The sequence below is a fragment of the Bos grunniens genome, chromosome 7 (genome assembly GCF_055505025.1).
Source record: "Bos grunniens cultivar Pamir isolate PY7600 chromosome 7, Bosgru_T2T1.0, whole genome shotgun sequence".
In the NCBI taxonomy this organism is placed as follows: Eukaryota; Metazoa; Chordata; class Mammalia; order Artiodactyla; family Bovidae; genus Bos; species Bos grunniens.
Window position 1 is genome coordinate 18,420,465 of NC_141171.1, and position 24,117 is coordinate 18,444,581.

The 24,117-nt window shown below is 51.3% G+C and overlaps 1 protein-coding gene across 9 annotated transcripts in view; it reads left to right on the plus strand.

The window, feature by feature from the left end:
• Nucleotides 1-24,117, plus strand: part of RFX2 (regulatory factor X2) — a 92,784-nt gene that overhangs the window by 63,476 nt on the left and 5,191 nt on the right. For 5 of the 9 annotated variants that reach the window (XM_086409834.1, XM_086409836.1, XM_086409840.1 and 2 more), the window contains 10 exons: nt 8,065-8,139; nt 12,965-13,146; nt 14,344-14,463; nt 16,566-16,681; nt 17,560-17,678; nt 17,968-18,077; nt 18,342-18,496; nt 19,526-19,623; nt 20,585-20,734; nt 21,511-21,719. In XM_086409834.1, coding sequence (XP_086265960.1) covers nt 8,065-8,139; nt 12,965-13,146; nt 14,344-14,463; nt 16,566-16,681; nt 17,560-17,678; nt 17,968-18,077; nt 18,342-18,496; nt 19,526-19,623; nt 20,585-20,734; nt 21,511-21,719 — 1,334 coding nt within the window. The remainder of the gene's footprint in view (nt 1-8,064; nt 8,140-12,964; nt 13,147-14,343; nt 14,464-16,565; nt 16,682-17,559; nt 17,679-17,967; nt 18,078-18,341; nt 18,497-19,525; nt 19,624-20,584; nt 20,735-21,510; nt 21,720-24,117) is intronic. The other 4 variants (XM_086409837.1, XM_086409838.1, XM_086409841.1 and 1 more) reach the window with 1 other exon arrangement.

Below are 24,117 nucleotides of genomic sequence, written 5' to 3' on the forward strand. Positions count from 1 at the left end.
GTTCCTCTACCTTTTCTAAATCCAGCTTGAGTATCTTGAAGTTCAGGGTTCACGTACTGTTGAAGCCTGGCTTGGAGAATTTTGAGCATTACTTTGCTAGCAAAATGGTTGTCTGAGGAAGCCTTACAAATAGCTGTGAAAAGAAGAGAAGCTAAAGGCAACGGAGAAAAGGAAAGATATACCCATTTGAGTGCAGATTTCCAGAGAATAGCAAGGAAAGATAAGAAAGCCTTCCTCAGTGATCAATGCAAAGAAACAGAGAAAAACAACAGAATGGGAAAGACTAGAGATCTCTTCAAGAAAATCAGAGATACTAAGGGAACATTTCGTGCAAAGATGAGCATCATAAAGAACAGAAATGGTATGGACCTAACAGAAACAGAAGATATTAAGAGGTGGCAAGAATACACAGAGGAACTACACAAAAAAGATCTTCATGACCCAGATAACCACGATGGTGTGGTCACTCACCTAGAGCCAGACATCCTGGAATGAGAATCAAGTGGGCCTTAAGAAGCAGCACTATGAACAAAGCTAGTGGAGGTGATGGAATTCCAGCTGAGCTATTTCAAATCCTTAAAAAAGATGCTGTGAAAGTGCTGCACTCAATATGCCAGCAAATCTGGAAAACTCAGCAGTGACCACAGGACTAGAAAAGGTCAGTTTTCATTCCAATCCCAAAGAAAGGCAATGCCAAAGAATGTTCAAACTACCGCAGAATTGCACTCATCTCACACACTAGCAAAGTAATGCTCAAAATTGAACCTAAACCAGAGAATTCCCATAATTCCCCACCCCATGGACCCAAGAGTTCTCCTTATTATTAACATCTTACCTAAGCTTGGTGCATTTGTTACAGCCACTGAGCCAGTAGTGACACCTTATTGTTATTAACTAAAGCCCCTGGCTGACGTTAGGGCTCCTTCTTTGTGTTGTACGTTCCATGGGTTTTGACAAACATCTAACGATGTCATCACTTTTGAATTTGGTTTTGCACATTTCTTTGCAAAGCGGGTAGCAGTGTCCCTTTGAAAGATCTACCTGAAATTTTTGTCTCTGTTCTGCTTTAAGTGACAAAATTAAAGAGTGCTACTGGAAACTGGAACTTATTCTAAAAAGTCTCAGTTAATTTTCCAGAGAAGTCATCATCCTGTTTAGAGTGACACAAACCCACTCATCATGTCAAGGGATACATGGGTCACCACTCAATAAAAGCCTCTTTTTAATTTCCTTCATCTTTTCCTTGTGTTCTTGTTTTCTTTCATGGCTTCGTATGCAAATACCCACAGTGTGTGACCCCTGATTGGCTCCTGGTCCACAGATGGGACTTCTGATTGGTTAATGGTGTTGAGTGGGGGCTGGTTTCCAGGTCTTGGGGAGGTCATTGGGTCAATGAGGTCAATGACCATTTGGGGAGGCTGGCTGAAGGGCCTATAGGAAAGCTTTGTGCTCTTTTTGTACCTTTTTGTAAGTCTGGAGTTATTTCCAAACTAAACATCTTTTTTTTTTAAAGTTTAATCGATGAATTAAGAAGTAGAACTATAATATTTTAAGTTCTAGGAACTACAAGAAGAGCTAAACATGTTTGTTATCCTTTAAAAATGACTACTTAGACTTCCCTGGGGGTCCAGTGGCTAAGACTCTGCACTCCCAATGCAGGGGGTCTGGGTTCCATCTCTGGTCAGGGAACTGAGATCCCACATGCCACAAGGCACGGCTAGATCCAGGCTTGAGATACAAGTTTGCTTTGATACTGGTCATTGCTGGCCCTTTGCAGGGGTGATCTTGGTCTGTCAAGTCATTTTAATGAGATTACTGTGTTATGGATGGAATGACCATTTGGGCGGACGCTAATGAACTCAAAGGAGAAGTAACTTTCACCCTCTCTTAGAAGACATGAATCTAGTCCTTATGTCAGGCAAAATCTTCCCAGGATTAAACAGGAAATGAATTTTTAAATTTTCTTTAAAATTTTTAAAATGCTAGACTAAATTTCAATATACGTGTGCGTGTATGCTCAGGTGCTCAGTCATGTTTGACTCTGCCACCCCATGGATTGTAGCCATCCGGGCTCCTCTGTCCATGGGATTCTGCAGGCAAGCATACTGGAGTGGCTTGCCATTTCCTTCTCCAGGGATCTTCCTGGCCTGGGGATCGAGCCTGCGTCTCCTGCATTGGCAGGTGGATTCTTTACCACTGAGCCACCTGGGTGATACTTGGAGAGGGGGACAACAGAGGGTGAGATGGTTGGATGGCATCACCGACTCGATGGACATGGGTTTGGGTGAACTCCGGGAGTTGGTGATGGACAGGGAGGCATGCCGTGCTGTGGTTCATGGGGTACAAAGAGTTGGACATGACTAAGCGACTGAACTGAACTGAACTGAAAACTTATCTGCGCTCTGGTATTACTTAAGTTCTTGAGACACTGTATCTTTGATCATAAGTCCTTAAGCATTGTCTCCCCACCTTTCTCCAGAGCCCCTAAAGCATAATATGTGTGTACCCTTTTCCGCAGCGTTCTGCTAATAATTCTCGCAGTGGAAGCCAGTGAGATTAAATTGCCAAGGAAAAGGAATAAGGGCTGCACTGCGCCCAATCAAAGATAAAGATGGAGGACTTCCCTGGTGGTCCAGTGGCTTACACTTTGCCTTCCAATGTGGGGGTGCAGGTTCAACCCCTGGTTGGGGAGCTAAGAGTCCACATGCCTTTCGGCCAAAAAGACAAAGCATGAAACAGAAGCAATATTGTAGCAAATTCAATAAAGACTTTAAAAAAACAAAAAGGTCCACATCAAAAAAAATAATCTTAAAAGAAATAAAGATGAAACTCCTGGTAAGTCAAGAAATATGTATGTGTGTATATATATATGTATAACATGTATACATATGTTATATATGTATATTATATATACATACATAATATTATATACACATACATAATATTATATACACATACATAATATACATATAATATATATGTATAACATATATAATATATATATGTATAACACGCATCCATGTTATACATAATACCAAGATGTAAAGGAATCCTCAAAAAGTTCAGAAAACAGAAATGATTTTAGGGAAAGCTGCCTAGTCGGATACGACTGAGGGACTTCACTTTCACTTTTCACTTTCATGCATTGGAGAAGGAAATGGCAACCCACTCCAGTGTTCTTGCCTGGAGAATCCCAGGGACGGGGGAGCCTGGTGGGCTGCCGTCTATGGGGTCACACAGAGTCGGACACGACTGAAGCGACTTAGCAGCAGCAGCTGCCTAGCCCTGGGGTGGGAATGGGCCACCTCTACATCCATCCTTGGCTCTTCCTTACATGTTGGACATGTGCAGGTACCACTTTGATAAAAAAAATTTTAATAATAAGAATTAAACTCCAGTGGAGTATAAAATTAATTTCCACTTTAAACACTAATTTTTCCAGCCCCTGAGAGGACTGAGCAAGCCTTTTGTACTTGTGCAGTGAGAATCCCTGGGTCAGGTCTGTAAGCAAGCCTCCCTTCCCACTCACCCCCCCACCCTCCCCCACTAACCCCTGCACCCCGACTCCCCGCCCCGACTTCAAGTTCCAGTGTGAGAGGCTCCTTTTCCAAGGATGCTGGCTGGTTGGGCGCTGCTGGGAGGCGGCGCCGCAGCGCCCTCTGCTGGATGCACTGCGCTGTGCCTTCTGTCCTAACTCCAGGTCACCAACCTCTCCATCGGAACTTGAGGAACTAGGGATGTTTTCCTGAACTTCACGACCTTCAGAAGTGTCCCCGATGTCTTAATTTTAAAATGCAGTGAACACCTTGGGAGGTTCCACTGTGAGTCAAGTTAATTTAATGTATAATATCAGTGGGCTTGTTCAGACCCTGTTTACTAGCTAGGGGGGTTTGAGGATGGCCTTACACAGCAAATGTTCATTTGTATTCTTTTCCACAATACTCAGAACTCCACGCCTTTTGGCAGTCAGTCTTACATATGTCTGGCACCCTCTCAGGTACTCCATGGGATCTAAATTGTTTTCAATGGGCTTCCCTGATGCTCCAGTGGTTAAGAATCCACCTGCCAATGCAGGGGACACAGATTCGATCCCTGATCTGGGAAGATCCCACATGCCTGTGTGCCACAACTACTTACTGAGCCTGTACTCTAGAGCCCACAAGTCGAAACTGCTGAAGCCCGTGCACCTTAGAGCCTGTGCTCTGCAATAAGAGAAGCCACTGCAGTGAGAAGCCCTGGAACCACAGCTAGCAAGTAGCTCTGCTGGCTCACTCAGTAATGAACCTGACTTCAGTGCAGGAGACCTGCGTTCAGTCCCCAGGTTGGGAAGATCTCCTGGAGTAGCACATGGCAACCCACTCCAGCATTCTTGCCTGGAGAATCCCCATGGACAGAGGAGCCTGGCAGGCTGCAGTCTATGAATGCATGAAGTGCTATTTTTCCTTGAAAGGATGACAGATAAATTATGATTATTCAGACCTGGAGATCTGGCCCGCATTTTCTCAAAAATGAACAGCTGTGAGCCTGACACATCCAGGGAAACAACTGACAGATTTTATTGCCAATATATTCTACAAAAAAAAAAATTTAATTTTGGAAAACTGGTATCTTGCTGAAATGACTGGATGTTTTCGATATTGTATGATGAAATGTGTCAGTATTTGGAAGATCTGCAAACTTGGTGAACCAATATTTTCCAAGTGACCGGTGCACAGTGTTACAAAACCAGGCATGTGAGTAAAAAGATTCATTCAAATTGCAAGTGAGACTAAAGTTTTTTTAATTATATAGTTTTCATTGAGGTAAATTTCACAGAACATAAAAATGCACCATTTTAATTATGTAAAAGGGTACAAACCAGTGGCATTTGGTACATTTTCACAATGTTGTGTAACCATTACCCTATCGAGTTCCAGAACATTCTCATCACCCTGTACCAGTTAGGAGTCACCCTCCCCCCCACCCCATTCCTTCCCCCTCCAGCCCCTGGCAACTAAACTGATCTGCCTTCTGTCTCCATGGATTCACCTGTTCTGGACAAATGAACGCCTCCCAGTGAACCCCTCCCACTAGAACCCCTCCCACGTGGCCTTTTGTGTCTGGCCTCTTGCACTGAGCATCATATTTTCAAGGCTCAGCCACATTGTAACATGTGTCAGTGCTTCACTCCTCTGGGGGTGTGAATAATATTCTCTTGTACGTGTGGACCATCTCTTGTTTATCCATTCATCCGTGACTGACCTTTGCATTTTTCTGCTTTCTTGTCATTATGAATAACACTACTATGGGCAAGTTTTTGTTAGAACACCTGTTTTCAATTACCTTGGGTCTAGTGGCATTGCTGGGTCATGTGGCTTAACCGACTTTATGTTTAACAAATGTCTACCACAGTGGCTGAACCATTTTGCATTCCCACCAGCAATGGACAAGGGTTCCCAATTCCTCCCCATCCTTGCCAACACTTGTCATTAATATTTTTCTTATTTCTTTTACTAACCAACCTCGTGGGTATAAAGTGGTACCTCATTGTGGTTTGGTTTGTATTTCCCTAATGACTAATGAGGTTGAGCATCTTTTTAATGTGCTTATTGGAGACATATCTATTCTAGACTTTTGCCCATTTTCTAATCAGGTCATTTTGTCATTTTGGTTTTGAGTTGTGAGAGTTCTTTATAATATTCTGGATATAGGCCCTGATTAGAGATATGATTTGCAAATATGTTCCTCCATTCCGTGGGTTGTCTTTTCACTGTCTTGATAGTGTTCTTCAATGTACAAAAGTTTTTAATTTTGATGAAATCCAATTTATCTTTTAAACATTTTTTACCTTTTTTTAAATTTTACTTTTGGTGTCGTTTCTAAGAATCAATTCCCAAATCCAAGGTCATGGAAATAACCTTATTTTACATGATTACTTCAGGTTTTCCTCTAGGGGTTTTGCTGTTTTAGCTCTTACATGCAGTTCTTTGGCCCATTTTGAATTGATTTTGGTATATGCTGTGAGGCGAGGTCCCTCTTCATTCCTTTGCACGAGGCTGTCTATTTATCCCACCACCATTTGTTGAAAAGTGTCTTCTTTCTCCACTGACTGGTCTGAACACCCTTGTTGAAAGTCAGTTGACCCCGGATGCATGGGTTTCTTTCTGGACTCTCAATCCCATCCCACTGTTCTCTGTGTCTGTCCTATGCTGGTCCTGCACTGCTTTGGTTACTGACTTTGTAATCAGTTTTGAAATGAGGACTTGTGAGTCTTCCAACTTGGTACTTCTTTTTCAAGATTGTTTTGATACTTGGGGTCCCCTGCAATGCCATATGAATTTTAAGATCAGCTTATCAATTTGAGAAGGCACCTGGAAGCTGTGTAGAGAATTTTGATAGAGATTGCATTGCGCCTATAGATCAGTTAGGAGAGTATTATCCTCTTAATAGTAAGTCTTCCAGTCCATGAACATAGGCTGTCTTTGTTTGTTCTGATCATCTTTAAGTTCTTGAAATGTTTCATGGCTTTTTCAGTGTACAATTATTTCACCTCCTTGGTGAAACATATTTTATTCTAGGTATTTTATTCTCTTTGATACTGTTTCAAATAGGACTGTTTTCCTCATTTCATTTTCATATCATTCATTGTTCAAAATAATTGATTTTTGTATATGCATCTTGTATCTTGCAACTCTGGTGCTTATAGTTTTTTTTGTGGATCCTTCAGAATTTTCCATATTTAAGATCATGCTATCTGAAAATGGAGGTAGTTTTGCTTCTTCCTCTTCCATGTGGATGCCTTTTATTTCCTATTTATTTCCTATTTCCTTTTACTCCTATGGCCCTGGCTAGAACTTCCAGTACAATGTCAAATAGCAGTGGTGAGAATGGACATTCTCAGCCATGGTCAGAAGTGGCGGTGGGTGAAGCAGAAGCCCCTCGTTCCTGAACACGGCTCCAGGAACTGGTCCACCCGTACCTTCTGAATGCGCTGGGCTTTACAGAAGCATCTCTGTGGTCTTTGCCTCCCCTGGGTCCTGAAGGGTCATTTCTTCCAGCAGAGCTCACATTTGCATTTTCCATGAAAGAGTTGGGCTCAGGGGCTTCCCTGGTGGTCCAGTGATTAACAGTCTACCTTGCAAGGCAGGGGACACCGGTTCAATCCCTGGTCCAGGAAGATCCCATATGCCTCGCGGCAACTAAGCCTGTATACCACAATTAGAGAGTAGCCCCTGCTCTCCGTAACTAGAGAAAGCCTGCACACAGTGACAAAGACCCAGTGCAACAAAAATTAAAATTAAAATAAATTAAAAAAAAAAAAGAGTTGGGCTCAGATGTGATGGTTGCCACACATGACCAGGTGTCTCTTCCTTTGCAGAGACCTGCTGTGGCCCCTCAGCCCTCACCTCTGAGGCCTGAGATTCTATCTCAGAAGCCCTCTCCCAGGAAGGGCCCCCTTGTAAACTGCACATGACTGCCCGCCACTCAGTCCCATCTCTGTGGCCCCAGGAACCTGTGCCCCGCAATGGCAGGGCTGGGGTCGTGGCCTCTTGGTGTTCTCCCAAAGCCTGCAGCCAGGAGACCCTGGGCATTGCAACATGACAGGCTGACCTGGAAACCAGCGCCACAATCTGTCCCCACCATCAGTGGTCCTCTGAGTCTCCCAGCGCACGTGACGGGTGTGGGGAGCAGCAGCGTCAGAATTATGCTGACTTCGCTTAAACTTGAACTTACACAGCCACTAAGTCTTCCTGTTGTGCATGCTCACATCCAGACTTGTTAAAACTTGGCTGCCCATGTAGACCGGCCCGTATAGACGGGAGGACCCCACCTGCTGCTGGTGTCTGACGGGCTTTGGGTGCCTTTGCATGTGATGAAGTAACACTCCGGGCCAAGGCTTCACTACCCCCTCACAATCCATCCCTCACCTAACCCACCCCCTGCCTGTGTCCAGCCTGGTTTCTATTCCATAGGCACGCGGATCTTTGTTTGGATATTAATACAAACAAATCTTGGCTGATGCTAACTATCTGATTTCCTTTTTTTTTTTCCATTTTCTTTTGTTTCTGCGCACATTTTCTTTAGCTTGAAATGGCGATTGAAAACCTCCAAAAAAGCGAAGGGATCACCTCTCACAAAAGCGGTTTACTCAACAGCCATGTAAGTGTGCGTCGACCTGCTGGTCTGCCCTGCTCTGCCTGTCAACTACATAGGCATTTTAAAATCAAACAGGGCGTTTCCTGGTGGCCATGACCACAGGTTCAATCCCTGATCCCAGAACTGAGATCTGGCAAGCTGTGCAGTGAGACCAAAAAAAGAAAACAATGAGTTGACACCTTTAAAGTGCCAAAAAGGGGAAGGGGGGAAGCCAACCTAGAATTCAGCAAAAATATCCTTCTACAGCTAAAGGAAATCAAGATGAACTCTTCCTTTGTGAGAGGAGAATAACAGCGCCTCCCTCCTGGTGGGACAGGGATTAAACTGCTTAGTGTACCTAATACCTAACATCCTGCCCACCTGGCCTGGCAGAGGATAGCATTGTAATAAATTCATACTCAAACAAGCACCACCAAAAAATGACACCGGATTTTATGGGGGCTGCCATAAAGGTTCTTGGCTAATTCTGTGATCAGCTCTTAAAAAAAAAAAAAAAAAAAAACTGGTAATTTGAAGGACTTCCCTGGCCGTCCAGTGGCTAAGGCTCCCAATGCGTCATGGGTTCAGTCCCTGGTCAGGGAAATAGATCTGACACAGTGTGGCCAAAAAAAAAAAAAAGAATTTGAGAAAGGGCAAATCAACTAAATCCTACTGATTTTAGCTGCCTAAGCCCCTTCTCTGATGGGAACACTGTCATCACAGGTTTCAGGCCAGGATAGCAAAAGTGGCCTTGCCTCCTACTGGTTTTTCGGGGCAGGATGGGGGCAGGAAGGGCTGACAGCGCAGAGGCTCAGCTTCCAGGGACAGTTGAGGACGGAAAGCACCATTCTTCCCCAAACTCCTCCCTGTTCCCTTTACCTAAACTCTGAATTCAGCTTTAACATAACTGGAAATTGGTTCAGCATTCTGAAGAAGGGACAGGTGGCAGCAGTCAGAACGTGCTTTTGGCATCTTTTCTCTGGCACTTGGCTTGGGATTGGACGTTCCTTGGAGAATTAAAACATCAAAGAGAAGAAATCCCCATTAGTCAAACCCAACTCCAAATGTGACCCCAGGAAGACTTTTATACTGGCTGAAGTTCAAAGTGAACTGTTCGGGCCGGCGGGGGTGGGAGGGTGGGTTTGTGGAGCGGCAGGGCACAGGCGTGGCCAGCGACTGCAGCCCCCAAGCTGAACCTCAGAGGAAAAGCAACCTTAGACTCCAAGCAGAGCGAGTAGAAAGTCGTCAGGACACATTCTCCGCTCTGGGATCAGGGCTCTTCAGCTCTCGAGCCGACAGCGCAGCAGCGGCACCTCCTGCGAGGCCCAGAGCTCAGAGAGGCACGAGGAAGGAAGGGTGTGCGTGGCCCGGGCGGGGGGCGTGGCCGCGGGAAATCTACAATGTCTACGCGAAACGCAGGCGCAGTTGTCTTTGGCCGCAGGGCTGCCTCTGACTTTCTGACACTTCTCCTCTGGAAGGTGGGCTTTCCTTGGCTGCTTCCCCCAAACTAGCATCCATTCCTGAGTTTAAACTCCGAGCAGGAAGAACCTCTCTGAGTCCGTTTGCTCCCTGCTGGCTTGTTGAGTCGTTTTCTTCCATCGGGAGCTTGAGAAGTAGGATCTGGGGCTTGGTAACTCAAAGAGGAGAGGAATAAGGTCTCTGGAAAGAGTGACCCTCGTGCGCTAACTGGTGGAAAACCTCCAGGAGGTTGTCTGGGCCGGGAGAACGAGGAGAGAGCTGGGGTGTGGCCTGGCGACCGGCGGCTGTGTGTCCTGCAGAGAGAGCCCTTCGTGGTCCTCCCCGACCATGCTCACTGGAGACAGTTGACATGGGCGCCACCGACCGCAGTCCCCATACCCAGGCAGACGAGCCTGGTGCGGGGCAGCGAGATGCCCGGACCCTGGGAAGGCTGGCCTGTGCTTTCTAGACCCATTCTGATGTCAGGGTCACTTGAGCTCCCCAGGCTGCCCTGGGGGCTCGGACAAGGTGGGGTGTGGGTTGAAGGGAACTTCTGGCCTGGTGTGGGAGCCCCTGAGAGAGAAAGTGGGCCCCAAGGCATCTCTGAAACGGAGGAGTGGTAATTTGGTGGCAGGAAACGAAGAACAGCTGTTTTGGAGGAAGGAGGCTCTGGGGATGGAGACACCGTAGCCGGCTAGGGTGTCTGCGGCCCCTGGGTGCATCCACACTAGCCAGGCACACACCACCCCCCAGGGCTGCCCCTCTGCTGTCCCCCGATCTGTCTGGAGAAGGCCCCCGTCGTGGGTCCCTGCAGAAGTGACCTTGGCCTACTGCATAATCTACCATTCCTCCCCTGGGAGAAGGACCTGCTTTTAGATGAATCATTCAGATTATATGACTTTGTTTTTTAACTCAAGAAACGCATATCTTAAAAAATGATTTAGCCTTCAGTAGTGGCACCGTGTGGAGAAGGCAGTGGCACCCCACTCCAGTACTCTTGCCTGGAAAATCCCACGGACAGAGGGGCCTGGTGGGCTGCAGTTCTTGGGGTCGCTAGGAGTTGGACACGACTGAGCGACTTCACTTTCACTTTTCACTTTCATGCATTGGAGAAGGAACTGGCAACCCACTCCAGTGTTCTTGCCTGGAGAATCCCAGGGACGGGGGAGCCTGGTGGGCTGCCGTCTATGGGATCGCAGAGTCGGACACGACTGAAGCGACTTAGCAGCAGCAGCAGTAGCACCATGACAGAGCCATGCCCTGCAATCTGGGGTGGGGCTGGGCTGGAACTGGCAGCTCTGGGGGCTGGTCCTCTGCCCAGAAGCTGCTACAGATCATGTGACAAATGCTTCCAGTGGTGATCGAGGTTGGACTGCTGTGTTTTGGAGTCTCTGAAACCCCCTCGCTGCTCCCCTCAGCTGCATCCTCAAGTGTCCAAGGTGCCTTCCTGCCTGGAGGAGCAGCACCACGCAGGTATTAAGGGCTGGACCCCAAACCCCACCCCAAGCCCACAACTCCCTCGCCTCCTGCCATCTTCCCAGCTCACCTAGGACATCGAGGTCCTGCTGGGGGCTCTACCTTGCCTCCCCCCTCCAGCTGCAGCCACACCCAGTGCTCCAGGAGTGCATGTTCAGAACCACCCAGAGTCAGACTGCTCCTCCCACCCCTCCCACTATGGCCACAGCCTCTCACCCCACCCCCAGCCCCCAAATCTCCCTGAGACTGTAGCAGCCACCTGCTAGCCAGCTCTTGCTCAGCTTTCAGGCCCTTCTCATGGCAGCTGCCAGAGTGGTCCTGCTAAAAACCTGGATCAGGCCCCTCCCTTCCTATGCGCACAGACCTCCAGGGCTCCCACCTCCTTGGAGTAAAAACCCGAGGCCTCCCCGTGGCCCAGAAGGCCCTGCACGACCTGCCCCATCCCCTTCCTGCCCTCCCTTTCTCCCTCTCTCCCCCTTACTCACTCTGCTTCAGCCACATGGACCTCCCTACTGTTCCTCCAACACACCAGGCACAGTCGTGCCCCAGGGCCTTTGCATATGCTGTACCCTCTGCGTGGGACACCTTCCCTCAACTCACTCCCTCAGCTCCTCCTCACTGCCCCATCCCTGGAGCTCCCAGCTCCCTCTCCTGGATTTTCCTCATAACAGCACCGGCTCTCATTCTGGGCATTTTACTTATTTTTTGTGGGTCAGTCCTCCAGCAAGAATGAGCAGTGGATAGATGGACAGATGCAAAGCTGAATTATATGAACAGAGTGAGGGTGGCTCAGGAGCCACAGTCAGGAGCATTTGCTCCCAAGAATGGAAAAAATACCCTGAAGGACAGAGGCGTTGGGTGGGTGGGCAAGTCTGATCATCGAGCCCCCGCCCCCTATTTATAGGTTAGGAGCACATGTGTTCAGGGGTCCTGTGCCACCAGGGAGCCCAGAGCCAGCGGGAGTGTTGGGTTCTGTGGCTTCCCTCATTAAAAAAGGGATTTGACTGTATCATCAAGAGTGCAATCCAGACAGATCACAAGTGTGGCTAAAAATGTACTCTTTCCTGGAAAAGATTCTCTTTATTTTATTTGCTACTGACATAGAAATCATGCCAATATCGGCAGAGAAAATGGCACAGAATCACCCAGAACCAAAAGGTGATCCTGTCACCCTCTCACTATGCTTGCGTGAAGGTGCTGGGACCCCAGCAGTGGGTTTGCCATGGGTGAGGCAGAGCTGTGTAGGGAGGAAACTGGGCCTCCTGGTCGTGTAGTGTCGCTGACGAGTGATGCTCAGCGGGTGGGGATGACGCCAGGTCGCGGCATCCGGCAGTGCGCCTGCATAGACCCCGGTGCTTGCTCAGGCGGCACATGAGGCTCTGCCTTCACAGAGCCTGTAGACCGTCCCCCAACCTGAGCACAAATCTTGGCCATTTGTCTTCCTCTCTCTCTCTCTCTCTCTCTCTCTCTCTCTGTCTCTCTCTCTCTCTGGGTTGTGAGTACAGGAACATCGGTGATGTTCCCTTACCTTGGGCGCCGTGCTGACGGACCGTTGAGCTCGCCTTCATCCGTCTTTCTCTTGGCATCAGATGATCTCTGTCCCCATGGGTTTAGGAAACGTTTGGTGTGCAGGACCTGGGGGGCTTTCATTGATGATGAAGACAGACCCTAAGGTCTCCATCTCGTTCAGGTTTTTATAAATTAAGACAGGGAACCTGAAAGTCTGGCTAGAAATGGAGGGAATAAACAAATGAGTAAACAGAAGCTACTGATTAATGAGTGTGCCCAGGACTCTTGACCCCGAATTGGTGACAGTAGCCGTGAGTCTCCCGGTCATGTTCGGGGTGGGCCAGCATGTGACGTGTGATGGTCCCGGTGGGTCCACGTCAGCATCAGGCATGTCTTCTCCATCCAGCTGCAGTGGCTCCTGGATAATTACGAGACCGCGGAGGGTGTGAGTCTCCCCAGAAGTTCACTCTACAACCACTACCTGCGGCACTGTCAGGAGCACAAGCTGGACCCGGTGAACGCTGCCTCCTTTGGGAAGCTAATCCGCTCCGTGTTCATGGGTCTGCGGACGCGGCGGCTGGGCACCAGGTGGGTCCCTGGGGGAGGCTGGCAGCCCCTGACCTGCCTGCCCACCCCCTGCCCTTATCCAGACACCCAGCTTTCAGAGAGTGCGAGGCACCCTCCTCTCCACGCCTCCTGATGTCCACAGCTCCAGGTGCCCCTGGACTTGGTCCGAATGGGCAGCAGCCAGACCACCCCCAGTGGGGAGGGGCAGTGGTCACTCATCTCCTAGGGACAGGACACAGGCTTCCCCTCAGCTCTCTCTCTTTATTTGAAATTTTTCATGGTAACCAACTTTTTAAACAGCAGCCTCCAGGTTGTCTAGCAGAGTGGGATTCACCGTGTCTTGATGCTTTTTGCTGAGCCTGGACTGGCCCACTGAGGGCTGCCCTTGGGTGAGAGCAGCCAGGGACTGTCATGAGCAGGAAACTTACCCCACAAGAGCAATCAGGTCCTCCTGCTAGAAAAAGACAGCCATGCTATGCTCAGAGCAGGGGCTTGGCCCATGTGTGAGGCCACCCTGCATGGCCGTGGCCTCTGGCCTGCCAGGTTAGGTAAAGGAGCATGCATGTGGGTATCAGGGTTCACCTGCACCCTCTGTGAAACTGGCATCCTGGGGAGTTCTCTGCCACCTTGGGATCCTTGACAGAGGAGATTCTTACAAACTATGAATGGATGGGGGAGGAGGGGCAGCTGGGCCCTGGTTTCAGGGGCATGACCACCACTGCCCTGGGCCTTTCCAGAAGGCTTCCGGGCCCTCCACCTTCCCAGGGTCCTGGATGCTGCCTCAAGACTGGGGCTCAGTCCCTGCTCTCCACCTCTCAGCACTGGTTCCACTCACACTTCCTGTGGGAGGGGCCCAGACTCCACCTACTTGCCCATGTTTCCAGCTCAGGAGACGTGGCAGCAGGGGAAGCAGGGTGTCTGCAAGGCCGCGTGTCTGTTCTCCCTTCCTAGGAGTCCCTTCTGACCTGTCTTCTTAAAGAAATCGTTCAAAACCCTTTGATCATCATTTCCCCCATAATAAACTAAGGTAGAATCTCCCAGAGAGCAAAGTCTACAGAATTTCCTGAACTTCTCTGACCACGGACCGGTCTGTGAACACTCCCCACACGGTCCAGGGAACATGGGCCCCGAGAGCCCAGGGAGGCGACCGGGACAGAGCCCCAGTCTCGCAGTTCAGGACCCCAGCAAAGAGAGCTGACCCAGACGTTCGGTTCCCAGGGGCAACTCCAAGTACCATTACTACGGGATCCGCCTGAAGCCAGACTCGCCCCTGAACCGGCTGCAGGAGGACACGCAGTACATGGCCATGCGGCAGCAGCCGGTGCATCAGAAGCCCAGGTGGGTGAGCTGCCTCAGGCCAGCTGAGGACCAGCCGGCCAGCCTGCGAGTTTTCACTGGGGGGAATGGAGGGAGGGGGTTTCTGGGCCATTGACCACATCCTGGAGGTGGATGAAGGTCAGCCTTTCACTTCCACTCGGCATGGAGTGAGGCCAGCAGGACACCTCCGATGCCGGGCCTCTGTTATGGTCGGTGAACCCACACAGATCTATCTTTGTCACGCTGGGTCCACAGCTGACGTTAGGGTTCACTCTTTGTGCGTACATTCTGTGAGTTTGGACAGAGCTGTAATGACATGTATCCACCATCATAGGACCATACAGAATAGTTTCACTGCCCCGAAGACTCGCCCCGCTCCTCCTGTTGCACTCCTCCCCGTCCGCCTCTAGTAAGCGCTGCTCTTTGTTTTACTTGCTCCCATTTTTGCCTTTTGCATAGTGCCGTAGAGTTAGAATCACAATCTTGCATTTTTCCTCCCTGTCTACAAAGAAAGAAAGAACATTGAACACAGCCCCAGAAGCAGGAAAAAGAGGCTTGTGCACTGAAGCCGTTGCTTCTTCCTGACCTTTGGGTCTGATGGCTGGAAAGGCCTGGTCATTTTCGGGAATGTTCTCTGTGCGTCACACACCTACTCGCCTTTTAAAGCAGGAATCAGCACAGTTTTTCTGTAAAGGGACAGAGAGCACATACCCCCGGCTTTGCAGGCAGACGCTGTCTATGGGGTGTCTTCAGCTCTGCCTGTGTAGCACGAAAGTCATTACACACCAGGCGTGAAGGCACAGGTGTGGCCAGGTGGGAGTCAAACTATATTTCAAAGCAGGTGGCAGAAATGGCCCTCTCACCACCCTAGTTGGAGATACCTGGTTCAGGGCCCCACTGGAATGTCACCTCCCTGGCCCCTTCCAGTCACCCCTCTGCCCCGCTGTGTCCCAAGCCCCTTTCCAGAGTCTACTCAGCTCCAGGGCAGGGGTGCACCCCACTCACCTCCACTTGGCACCTTCGTGCCTTCATTGAGCTGCATGGCTGACACCCCATTTTAGCTGCTTAAGGGGTCCCGGTGACTCCAAACTACATGGCCAATTACAGGAATTGGAGGTTACAGGAGGGAGTCTGCAGTGTTCTCTGAAACCAGCAGTTCCTCCTCTTCCTGGTTTTCCCCAGAAAAGGGGTCCAGCTTCCTTTGTGGGGCTCAGGCCCCTGAGAGCTCCTGGAGGATTTCGGTGCATGTTTCATGGCGACAGGCTTGTGCCATTGGCAGGGGGAGCCCATCTCCCAGTCAGGAGGGCCATGCACATCTGAGCCACGTCCTCCCACCTCCCAGCGAGCCTGGCCCCATGTCCCACAAGAAAAGGAACTCCTCCTTCAAGCTGGATCCCCCTTGTCCATCTGGGCTCCAGACAGGTACCCCAGGAAGCCCGTCTCTGTTAGTTGCTCAGTTTGCTGCCTAGACAGGCTGTCCACTGCTTTCTGGCTGAGGGCAAAACAAAGTCTCAGAATTTGCTTTGAGACCATATAATAGACGTTTGGGAGCCTATGTAAAGAAGTTCACTGTCTTCTAAGAGAGGATTATTAGAATATATACACATAAAAGCAACAGATGATGGACGAACTAATGTGGTCCAATCACATGGTGGAGTATTATGCAGCCCTAAAAGGGAGGGGATTCTGAGCTCTGATACAGCATTGGTGAACCCTGAGGACATGACCTTCAGGAAGAGAAGCCAGACACAGAAGGACAAACACTGTCTTTTCCACCCGCAGGAGGTCCCTAGAGTCAGATCCACAGAGACAGGCAGTAGACAGGGCCAGAGGCTGGGGGAGGGGATGGGGAGTGAGTGTTTAAATGAGACAGAGTTTCAGTCTGAGGAAATGAGAAAGTTCTGGAGATGGATAGTGGGGATGGTTGCCCAACAGTGTGAATGGACTTAATGCTGCTGAGCTGTGCACTTGAAAGTGGTCCCAATGGTAAATTTTGTGTGTTCTATTTGACCACAAGTTTTTAAAAATTACACACCCTCCCAAAACCAAATCCTGTCCAGTCCTCCAGCCCCTTCTGGGGAGTGCCATTAGAGCCTCATGGTGGCTCACGTGTTCCCTGCCAGGTACCGGCCAGCCCAGAAGACGGACAGCCTTGGGGAGAGTGGCTCGCATAGCAGCCTGCACAGCACGCCCGAGCAGGCTATGGCTGCCCAGAGCCAGCACCACCAGCAGTACATCGGTGAGACACACCCCCAACCCCTGCCTCCACCCCCACCCCCCCCCCACCCTGGCACAGGGCCCGGAGCCACTCAGCACCTCTGGGGTGGGTTTCAGCACCAGCAGCATCTAAAGGGCTACTTCAGACAGCTTTCTTTACTGCCACCTTTTCAAATTCGAGTAGACCTTCTTTGTGGAATTACTGAGGTTTTTGAATTATCAGCATGTGCCTCCCATATTAATGGATATTAATCCCTCCAAAATGGAGTAAAGTGACCATCAGAAAAAAATAAATAAAATGAAATGCCCATCGGAAAGAAGACTAGATGTACTTTGAGTCTGACCCCTCTGAGCCTGGCCCCTCCTGGGGGCCCCGACACAGGGCAGCCTGGCCCTCTTCCCTGGGAGGGTCCCTCCCCAGCCCAAACAGTCACTACTCCGGAGCAACAAGAAAGCGTCTTGACTCAGCCCACTTCCCAGGGCAGCCGCAGGAGGTGCACACACACGGGGTGCTCTGTGCACTTCAGTGTATGTTTGAGCCCCAACAGAACCCTCCGGAGTGAGGGCCCCCTGGAGAGGCTCTCACCCCACACACTGGCCGCCCCCTTGCTGGTGGGAGTGGAGAGCCTGCTGTGTGCTAGGCCCCCTGCCCTCCTTTGTGTGTGTGTGTGTGGTGTGCATGCATACTTAACATCACCAGGAGCTGACAAAGTCGTCCCCACCCTGAATCTGAGAAAACCGAAGCTTAAAGGTTGTGTGGCGGAGAGGGGAGCCAGGACTCCATCCTTGGGGCTGCGGTGGGGCCACTAGCACATCCCAGCAGTGTCCCCAGCCTGCCGGCCTGCCGGCAGCTCCTGCACGCCATCCTCGGCCCTGCTGACCCCCACCTTCCTCCTCCAGATGTGTCCCACGTCTTCCCCGAGTTCCCGGCACCCGACCTGGGCAGCATCCTGCTGCAGGAGAGCATCACGCTGCACGACGTCAAGGCCCTCCAGCTGGCCTACCGGCGGCACTGCGAGGTGACTGCCCCAAGCCCGGCCCCGGTGCTCCAGTGGGAGCCTCGCTCAGCTGCACGGGGCCAGCGCCAGAGTATCCCTGGGTGTCCCTGGTGGGCGACAGGGAGCAGACAGCACCAGCCTCCCTCCCTGTGGCCGAGGAGTAGATGGACTCTCCCTTTGTTCACCCCATCCCTTCTCATGGTCTCTCTGGGTTTGGAAAGACCCCACTGCAGCCCGGCTGCTTGCCAGTGTGTTCTGACGACAGACACCTGCGCACATGGATGTGTTTAACCAGTGCGTTTACTCCTAGGCCACTTTAGACGTCGTCATGAACCTCCAGTTCCACTATATTGAGAAGCTGTGGCTCTCCTTCTGGAATTCTAAATCCTCTAGCGATGGTCCCACCTCTCTACCCGCCAGGTACTGCCTGCCCCTCGGCCCCCAGATGTGGCCTTCTTCAGCGGCCCGGGTTTACCCTGCAGACCACCCTCAGACACATGCTCTAGCTTTCCAAGAACTGGCGCTCAGACACCCTCGTGCGCGTTTGGTCTCAGGGTGACCACGGGACGGGGAGCTGGCATGCACCGGGCAGTCCTGCAGCCTCACCCGGCTCATCTATCCCAGGAGAGCCGCCCCTGAGCCGACGGCTGACCCGTGTTCCCTGGTGTCCCCCGTCCCCTGCAGTGACGAGGAACCAGAAGGCGCCGTCCTCCCCAAGGACAAGCTGGTGTCTCTGTGCAAGTGCGACCCCGTCCTCCGGTGGATGAGGACCTGCGACCATATCCTGTACCAGGCGCTGGTGGAGATCCTTATTCCGGACGTGCTTCGGCCCGTGCCTAGTGAGCGCCCTGCCCCGACACCCAGTGAACGCTCCACCCCTTCCTGGCCCCGCCCCCGCGAGCGCCCAGTGAGCGCCCGCCCCGCCCCTTCTTGGCCCGCCCGCACCGCGCCCCCACTCATCTGGTCCGATTGATACTCTGGGGACCATCCCAGGGGTCTGTCCCCACTCGCCCCGTGGCTTCCGGAGGCGCTGACACGCCCACCACTAGGAGGCGCCCGCCTGCTGGCCCCCTTCCTAGGAGTTCTCCCTGGGGCTCTCAGGCCCCTGAGGGTGGGGTCCCCACCCCGTGAGAGTGAGGGGGCCAGGCTCTGAGCCTCACTTCCCCAAGGCCTCTCTGTAAACACCCCTGTCTGTTAGCGCTGGGGAACCTCCGTCTTTTTGATAAGCTGGCCTGTGCTTTTTATGCCAGTAAAAGGCAAATAGCAAAATCATTGCCCTTGTCCTTTGGCCTTGCCTTCCTGGAAACTGTTCAGTGCAGTGTTCTTTTAGAGTCTCTGTGTTAAGGTTTGAAATTGAGGTATCTTTCTTTTCATAACACTGGGATTTTTTTTTGGTTTTTCAAAAAAAAAAGTGTTTCATTTATTGCAAGCTGTCTCAAATTTGGAAGTCTGTAGAATACATTTACATACATTTGTATGTATCAGGGGCTCTCCCCCTCAGCACTGTGGGGTGTGGAGCAGCGTCCCCTACCCACTGGCCGCCAGAAGCCCCCTGGTCATGGTAGCCACAGATGTACCCAGACATGGTCTTTTGTCATCTGGGGCGGGGTCGCTGGGGTGAGAACCGCCAGTGTAGACATAGATAAGCAGAGATGAGCGATGCAGGGCTGGCACTGGTGTCAGGGTCCACTCAGTGTTCCTACTCAGTGGCTCCCTCATAAGAGCCCCAAATCCTCAATCTCTTCTCGTCTGTGTTGCTTGTTCTCGGTGGGGGTGATTTCCACGGCGTGTGCATCTCTTGCACTTGAGCTGATTCTGACGGAGGAGGCTGCCTTTCTCACAACTAATACCATGGCTTGTGTCCCCAGGTACCCTAACACAAGCCATCCGCAACTTTGCCAAAAGCTTGGAAGGCTGGTTGACCAATGCCATGAGCGACTTCCCACAGCAGGTCATCCAGACCAAGGTAATGGTCAGGGTCTGGGCTTCCAGACCACACCGGTCACCCCGGGAGCACCTTGTGCTGTGAAGGGAGGGGACTCCTCTCTGTCCCGGGGGAACTTGAGGCCCCTGGGCTCCAGAGAAAGCAGGCTTCTCCCGAGTGTCCTAAGGATAAGGGGTCCTCCCTGAAGGGCCAGGGATGCCTCTGCTGGAGGGTGGGTGCTGGCAGTTGTCTTTGTTGGGAGACTTTTGGACTGAATTGGAACAAGTTGAATATTTCTCTGCTCACTGTAGGAGGGGGATTCAATCTTTTTGTGGTCGCCCTTTTTGCTATAGCCTTGACCACAGATGAGACTGTAGAATGTGGAGACGAGGCCTCCTTGTAGAGAAGAGGTGATCACGTTCCTATCTCAAACGTTCCTACAGCCTCGCACAGGTGGGGCTAGATATGGGCATCTGGTCTGCCTGTCCCACCCTCAACCTGGAATTATCCCTGAGGCCAGTGAGTCTCAAACTTCAGGATGTACAGGAATTGCCTGGGAAGCTGTTGAAAATTGCAGATTTCAGTAATTCCCTGGAGTCCAGTGGTTAGGACTTTGCAGTCTCATTGCTGAGGACCCAGTTGCAGTCCCTGGTAGGGGAACTAAGATCCCACAAGCCACAGGGTGTGGCAAAAAAATAATAATTAAAATGCTTTGAAAATAAAATTGAAGATTTCCATGCCACACTACCAGAGTGTCTGGTCCAGTGGCGCCCTGGAATCAGTATTTTTAACCATCCAACCCAGAGAGCTGCCGCCCTGAATTCTGCCTCACCTGTGCTCGGCACCCACGATAGATGCCACTCGATGCGTGTCCCTCATTGATCTTCAGTTTTGGGGTCTTTGAGCCTGTCCAGAGTGTGGGTCCCTGCTGGACCCACCCTTCCCACCCCTCCTCCTGCACTCTCCCTGAGCAGACACAGGCTCACCCGGGCCTCCTCCCCAGGTCGGTGTGGTGAGTGCCTTTGCGCAGACCCTTCGGAGGTACACGTCCCTCAACCATCTGGCACAGGCGGCCAGGGCAGTGCTGCAGAACACCTCCCAGATCAACCAGATGCTCAGCGACCTCAACCGCGTGGACTTTGCCAATGTGCAGGTGACTTCTCCCACATGCAGGTGACTTCTCCCAGGCATCTCCCCCACCAGAGGCAGGCACGGGAACCCACTGGCTGAGCTCCCACCTGCTAGAAAAATGCAGAGACCCACCAAACTTAGCCCACAGCAAACCGGGCACCTCACCGGGGCCCACATTTCTGTTGCATGGGAACGGTTGGGGTTGAAGCCCTCCGCAGCCAGTCTGGGACCCATAGGTTCCACTCTGTGATAATTCCCCTGGCCTCCAGGTGCTGGGACCAAGACCTTGATCTGTTTTCTTTAAAAGTTTGCCTTTCCCATGCCACGTTTACAGCTCTGTTCTGGGCTTAGACTAGTACAGGCTGCCGTCAGATGGGTCCTGCTGCCATATCTATGTCTAGTTCAGGCCCTGAGCTGATCCATGAAATACACTCACACACACAGAGGAGCAGCCACTTAGAAATAACCCAACGGGAGCTTCCCTAGTGGTCCTATGGTTAGGACTCTGAGCTTCCAGTGTGAGAGGCACAGGTTCCATCCCTGGTCTGGGAGCTAAAATTCCATGTGCTGCTCCAGGCAGCCCCCCTGCAAAAAAACCACAAGGCAAAGATGAGGTACAGTCTGAGCTTCAGATGCAAGAAGCCCGCCAGGTCCCCTCTTAATGTCCTTATGTCTCCACCTCATGAAACGGGTATCATGCTGGAAAAGGCTGAGGGCAGTGGGCATCTGTGCTCATGTGCATCCAGCCGGGGGCCACACTCAGGACGCGTCACTGACCCAGCACACCCACGCCCACAGGAGCAGGCCTCGTGGGTGTGCCAGTGCGAGGAGGGCGTAGTACAGCGTCTGGAGCAGGACTTCAAGCTGACCCTGCAGCAGCAGAGCTCCCTGGACCAGTGGGCCAGCTGGCTAGACAATGTGGTCACCCAGGTCCTGAAGCAGCATGCGGGCAGCCCCAGCTTCCCCAAGGCCGCCCGGCAGTTCCTGCTGAAATGGTCCTTTTACAGGTGAGTGTGCACGTCATCTCCCAGAGAGCTGGGGAGGTGGAGGGAGCTGAGGCCCACAGACGCAGGCCAGCCTTCAGGACTCATTCCTGGGGGCTCCTAGGGACAGGCCCTCCTGGGACCTCAAACTGGGTTACAGAGGTTTCTTTTTTTTTAATTAAATTTTTTTTGTTTAATTCACCATTATTTTTTTAATTAATTCACATTTATTTATTTGTCTGTGCTGGGTCTTAGTTGTGGTGTGTGGGTTCTAATTCCTTGACCAGGGATTGAACCCAGGCCCCCTGCGTTGGGAGCGCCAAGTCGTAGCCACTGAACCACCAGGGAAGTCCCAGGTTACAAAGGCTTCTGCAGACAGAAACCTCCACTTAGGGCCTCCCTGCTGAGAAGAACACAGCACAAGCCTTTATTTCTGCCCCTAGAGTGTCCCCACAGAGTGAGGTAAAGGAAAGTTCTAGAGAGAACGGGAGGCGCAGATGGTGGCGGGTGAGAACCAGATAGAGAATCGCAGTGAGAGGCGCCAGTGAGGACAGTGACCAGAAAACAGGATGTGACATGAGTCTCTATCCCTTCACTGCCAAGCGCAGGCAGGAGGCGGAGACAGGCGTTGGCTCCCCACAGAGCGGTCCTGGGTGAGGGTTAGGTGGACCTGTTTATTATTTATTTATTTATGGCCATGCCACAGCTTGCAGGATCTTAGTTCCCCGACCAAGGATCAAACCCAGCCCCCTGCAGTGGAAAGGCAAAGTCTTAACCACCGGACTACCAGGGAAGTCCCTGGGTAAAATAGTCCCTATTTTAAAATGATTTATGTAACTGTATTACAGGCTTCCCAGATAGCTTGCTGGTAGAGAATCCACCCGCAATGCAGGAGATGAGGGTTCGATCCCTAGGTTGGGAAGATCCCCTGGAGCGGGGCATGGCAACCCACTCCAGTATTCTTGCCTGGAAAATCCTATGGAGAGAGGACCCTGACAGGCTATAGTCTATGGGGTTGCAAAAGAGTTGGGCATGACTGAGCAACTAAATACAACAAAACTGTATTAGAATTAATTAGGCATGTGCGTGTGTGAATGTAAGGAGATTCTGGGAATGGGCTGGCGTGATCACAGGGCCAGCATATGTGAAGTCTGTACAGAGGGCTGGCGGGCTGCACACTTAGGTGGGAGCAGATGCCACTGTCCGCAGGTGGGACTCCTTCCTCCTCAGGGAAACTTCACTTTTGCTCCCAAGGCCCCTCAGCTGACCAGGTGAGGCCCAGCCCTGGTGTGGAGGCTAAGCTTCTTTACCTCTAGTCGAGAGATGGTGGACAGCAACCACGGTGACTCCCAGACTCACACCGAACTGAATCACTGCCCATCACTGACACAGAAAACTAACCGCCACAGAAAGTAAACATGGGAGAGAAAAACAGAGGGAGGAAGAAGAATGTGAGAAAGAGAACCCACGGAAGAAAAAAGAGAGAGAAAGACCTGAAAGGATCGACTCATGCAGTTTACTATCCAGTTGATTGGAATTTTTTTTTAAATAGAGAAATCAGGGGGAAAGAGAATAATAAAAACATAATCAAGAAGACATCTCAGGGACTTCCCTGGTGGCCCAGTGGTTAAAACACTTGCAAGGCAGGGGATGCAGGTTCAGTCCCTGGTTGAGGAACTAAGATCCTACATGCCTCAGAGCAGCTAAGGCCATGCCGTAAGTACTGAGCCTGTGAGCCACAGTGAAGGCCCAGTGCAGCCAAAATTTAAAGAAAGAAAAGAAGACATCTCAGAACTAAGGGCTCAAGTTTCCAAGAGCTGCCGGGTTCCCCGCCCAGTGAAGGAGCCCGAGCCTCCCTGTGACATTCAGACACCGAGAAGAGCCGATCATGAAGGTTTTCCGAGAAAAGACAGCAGATCATATGTAGGCCAGGAGCCAGAGCAGCATCCAGGCCAGGGCGCCGGGGGACAGTGTCGCCAGGAAACCCAGGGAAGACTATTCCTACCGTGCAGCTCTCACTTGAGCAGACAGAAGCAGGGAACTCAGGCTGAGGAGGACCAGCCCAAAGGGGCCCTGTGGGGCATTCCAGTCCCAGGCAGTGACAAACACAGGGAAATGAGCTGTTTTGTCACAGTTGAGCCCAGGAAGACCACCAGCTGTTCCAGGCACTGGACAGCCCGTCAGCCCACTATAGCTGAGGGTTCAGATCCCTGTCCATCTGGCAGTCCACCAGGCCCGCTCATTTGCACACTCTTAGCAGAGCTGAGCAGAGGGGTCAGAAGGCTCTTTACTGTCTGACTCTTATCAGCGTATTCTGACCCTCAGATGGCTCTGCTGGCCCAGTCACTCCCAGTCCTCGACTCCGTACTCATGTGCTGCCATCCTCAGATCCTTTGCACGGCCCTCCCCTGCCCGGAACATG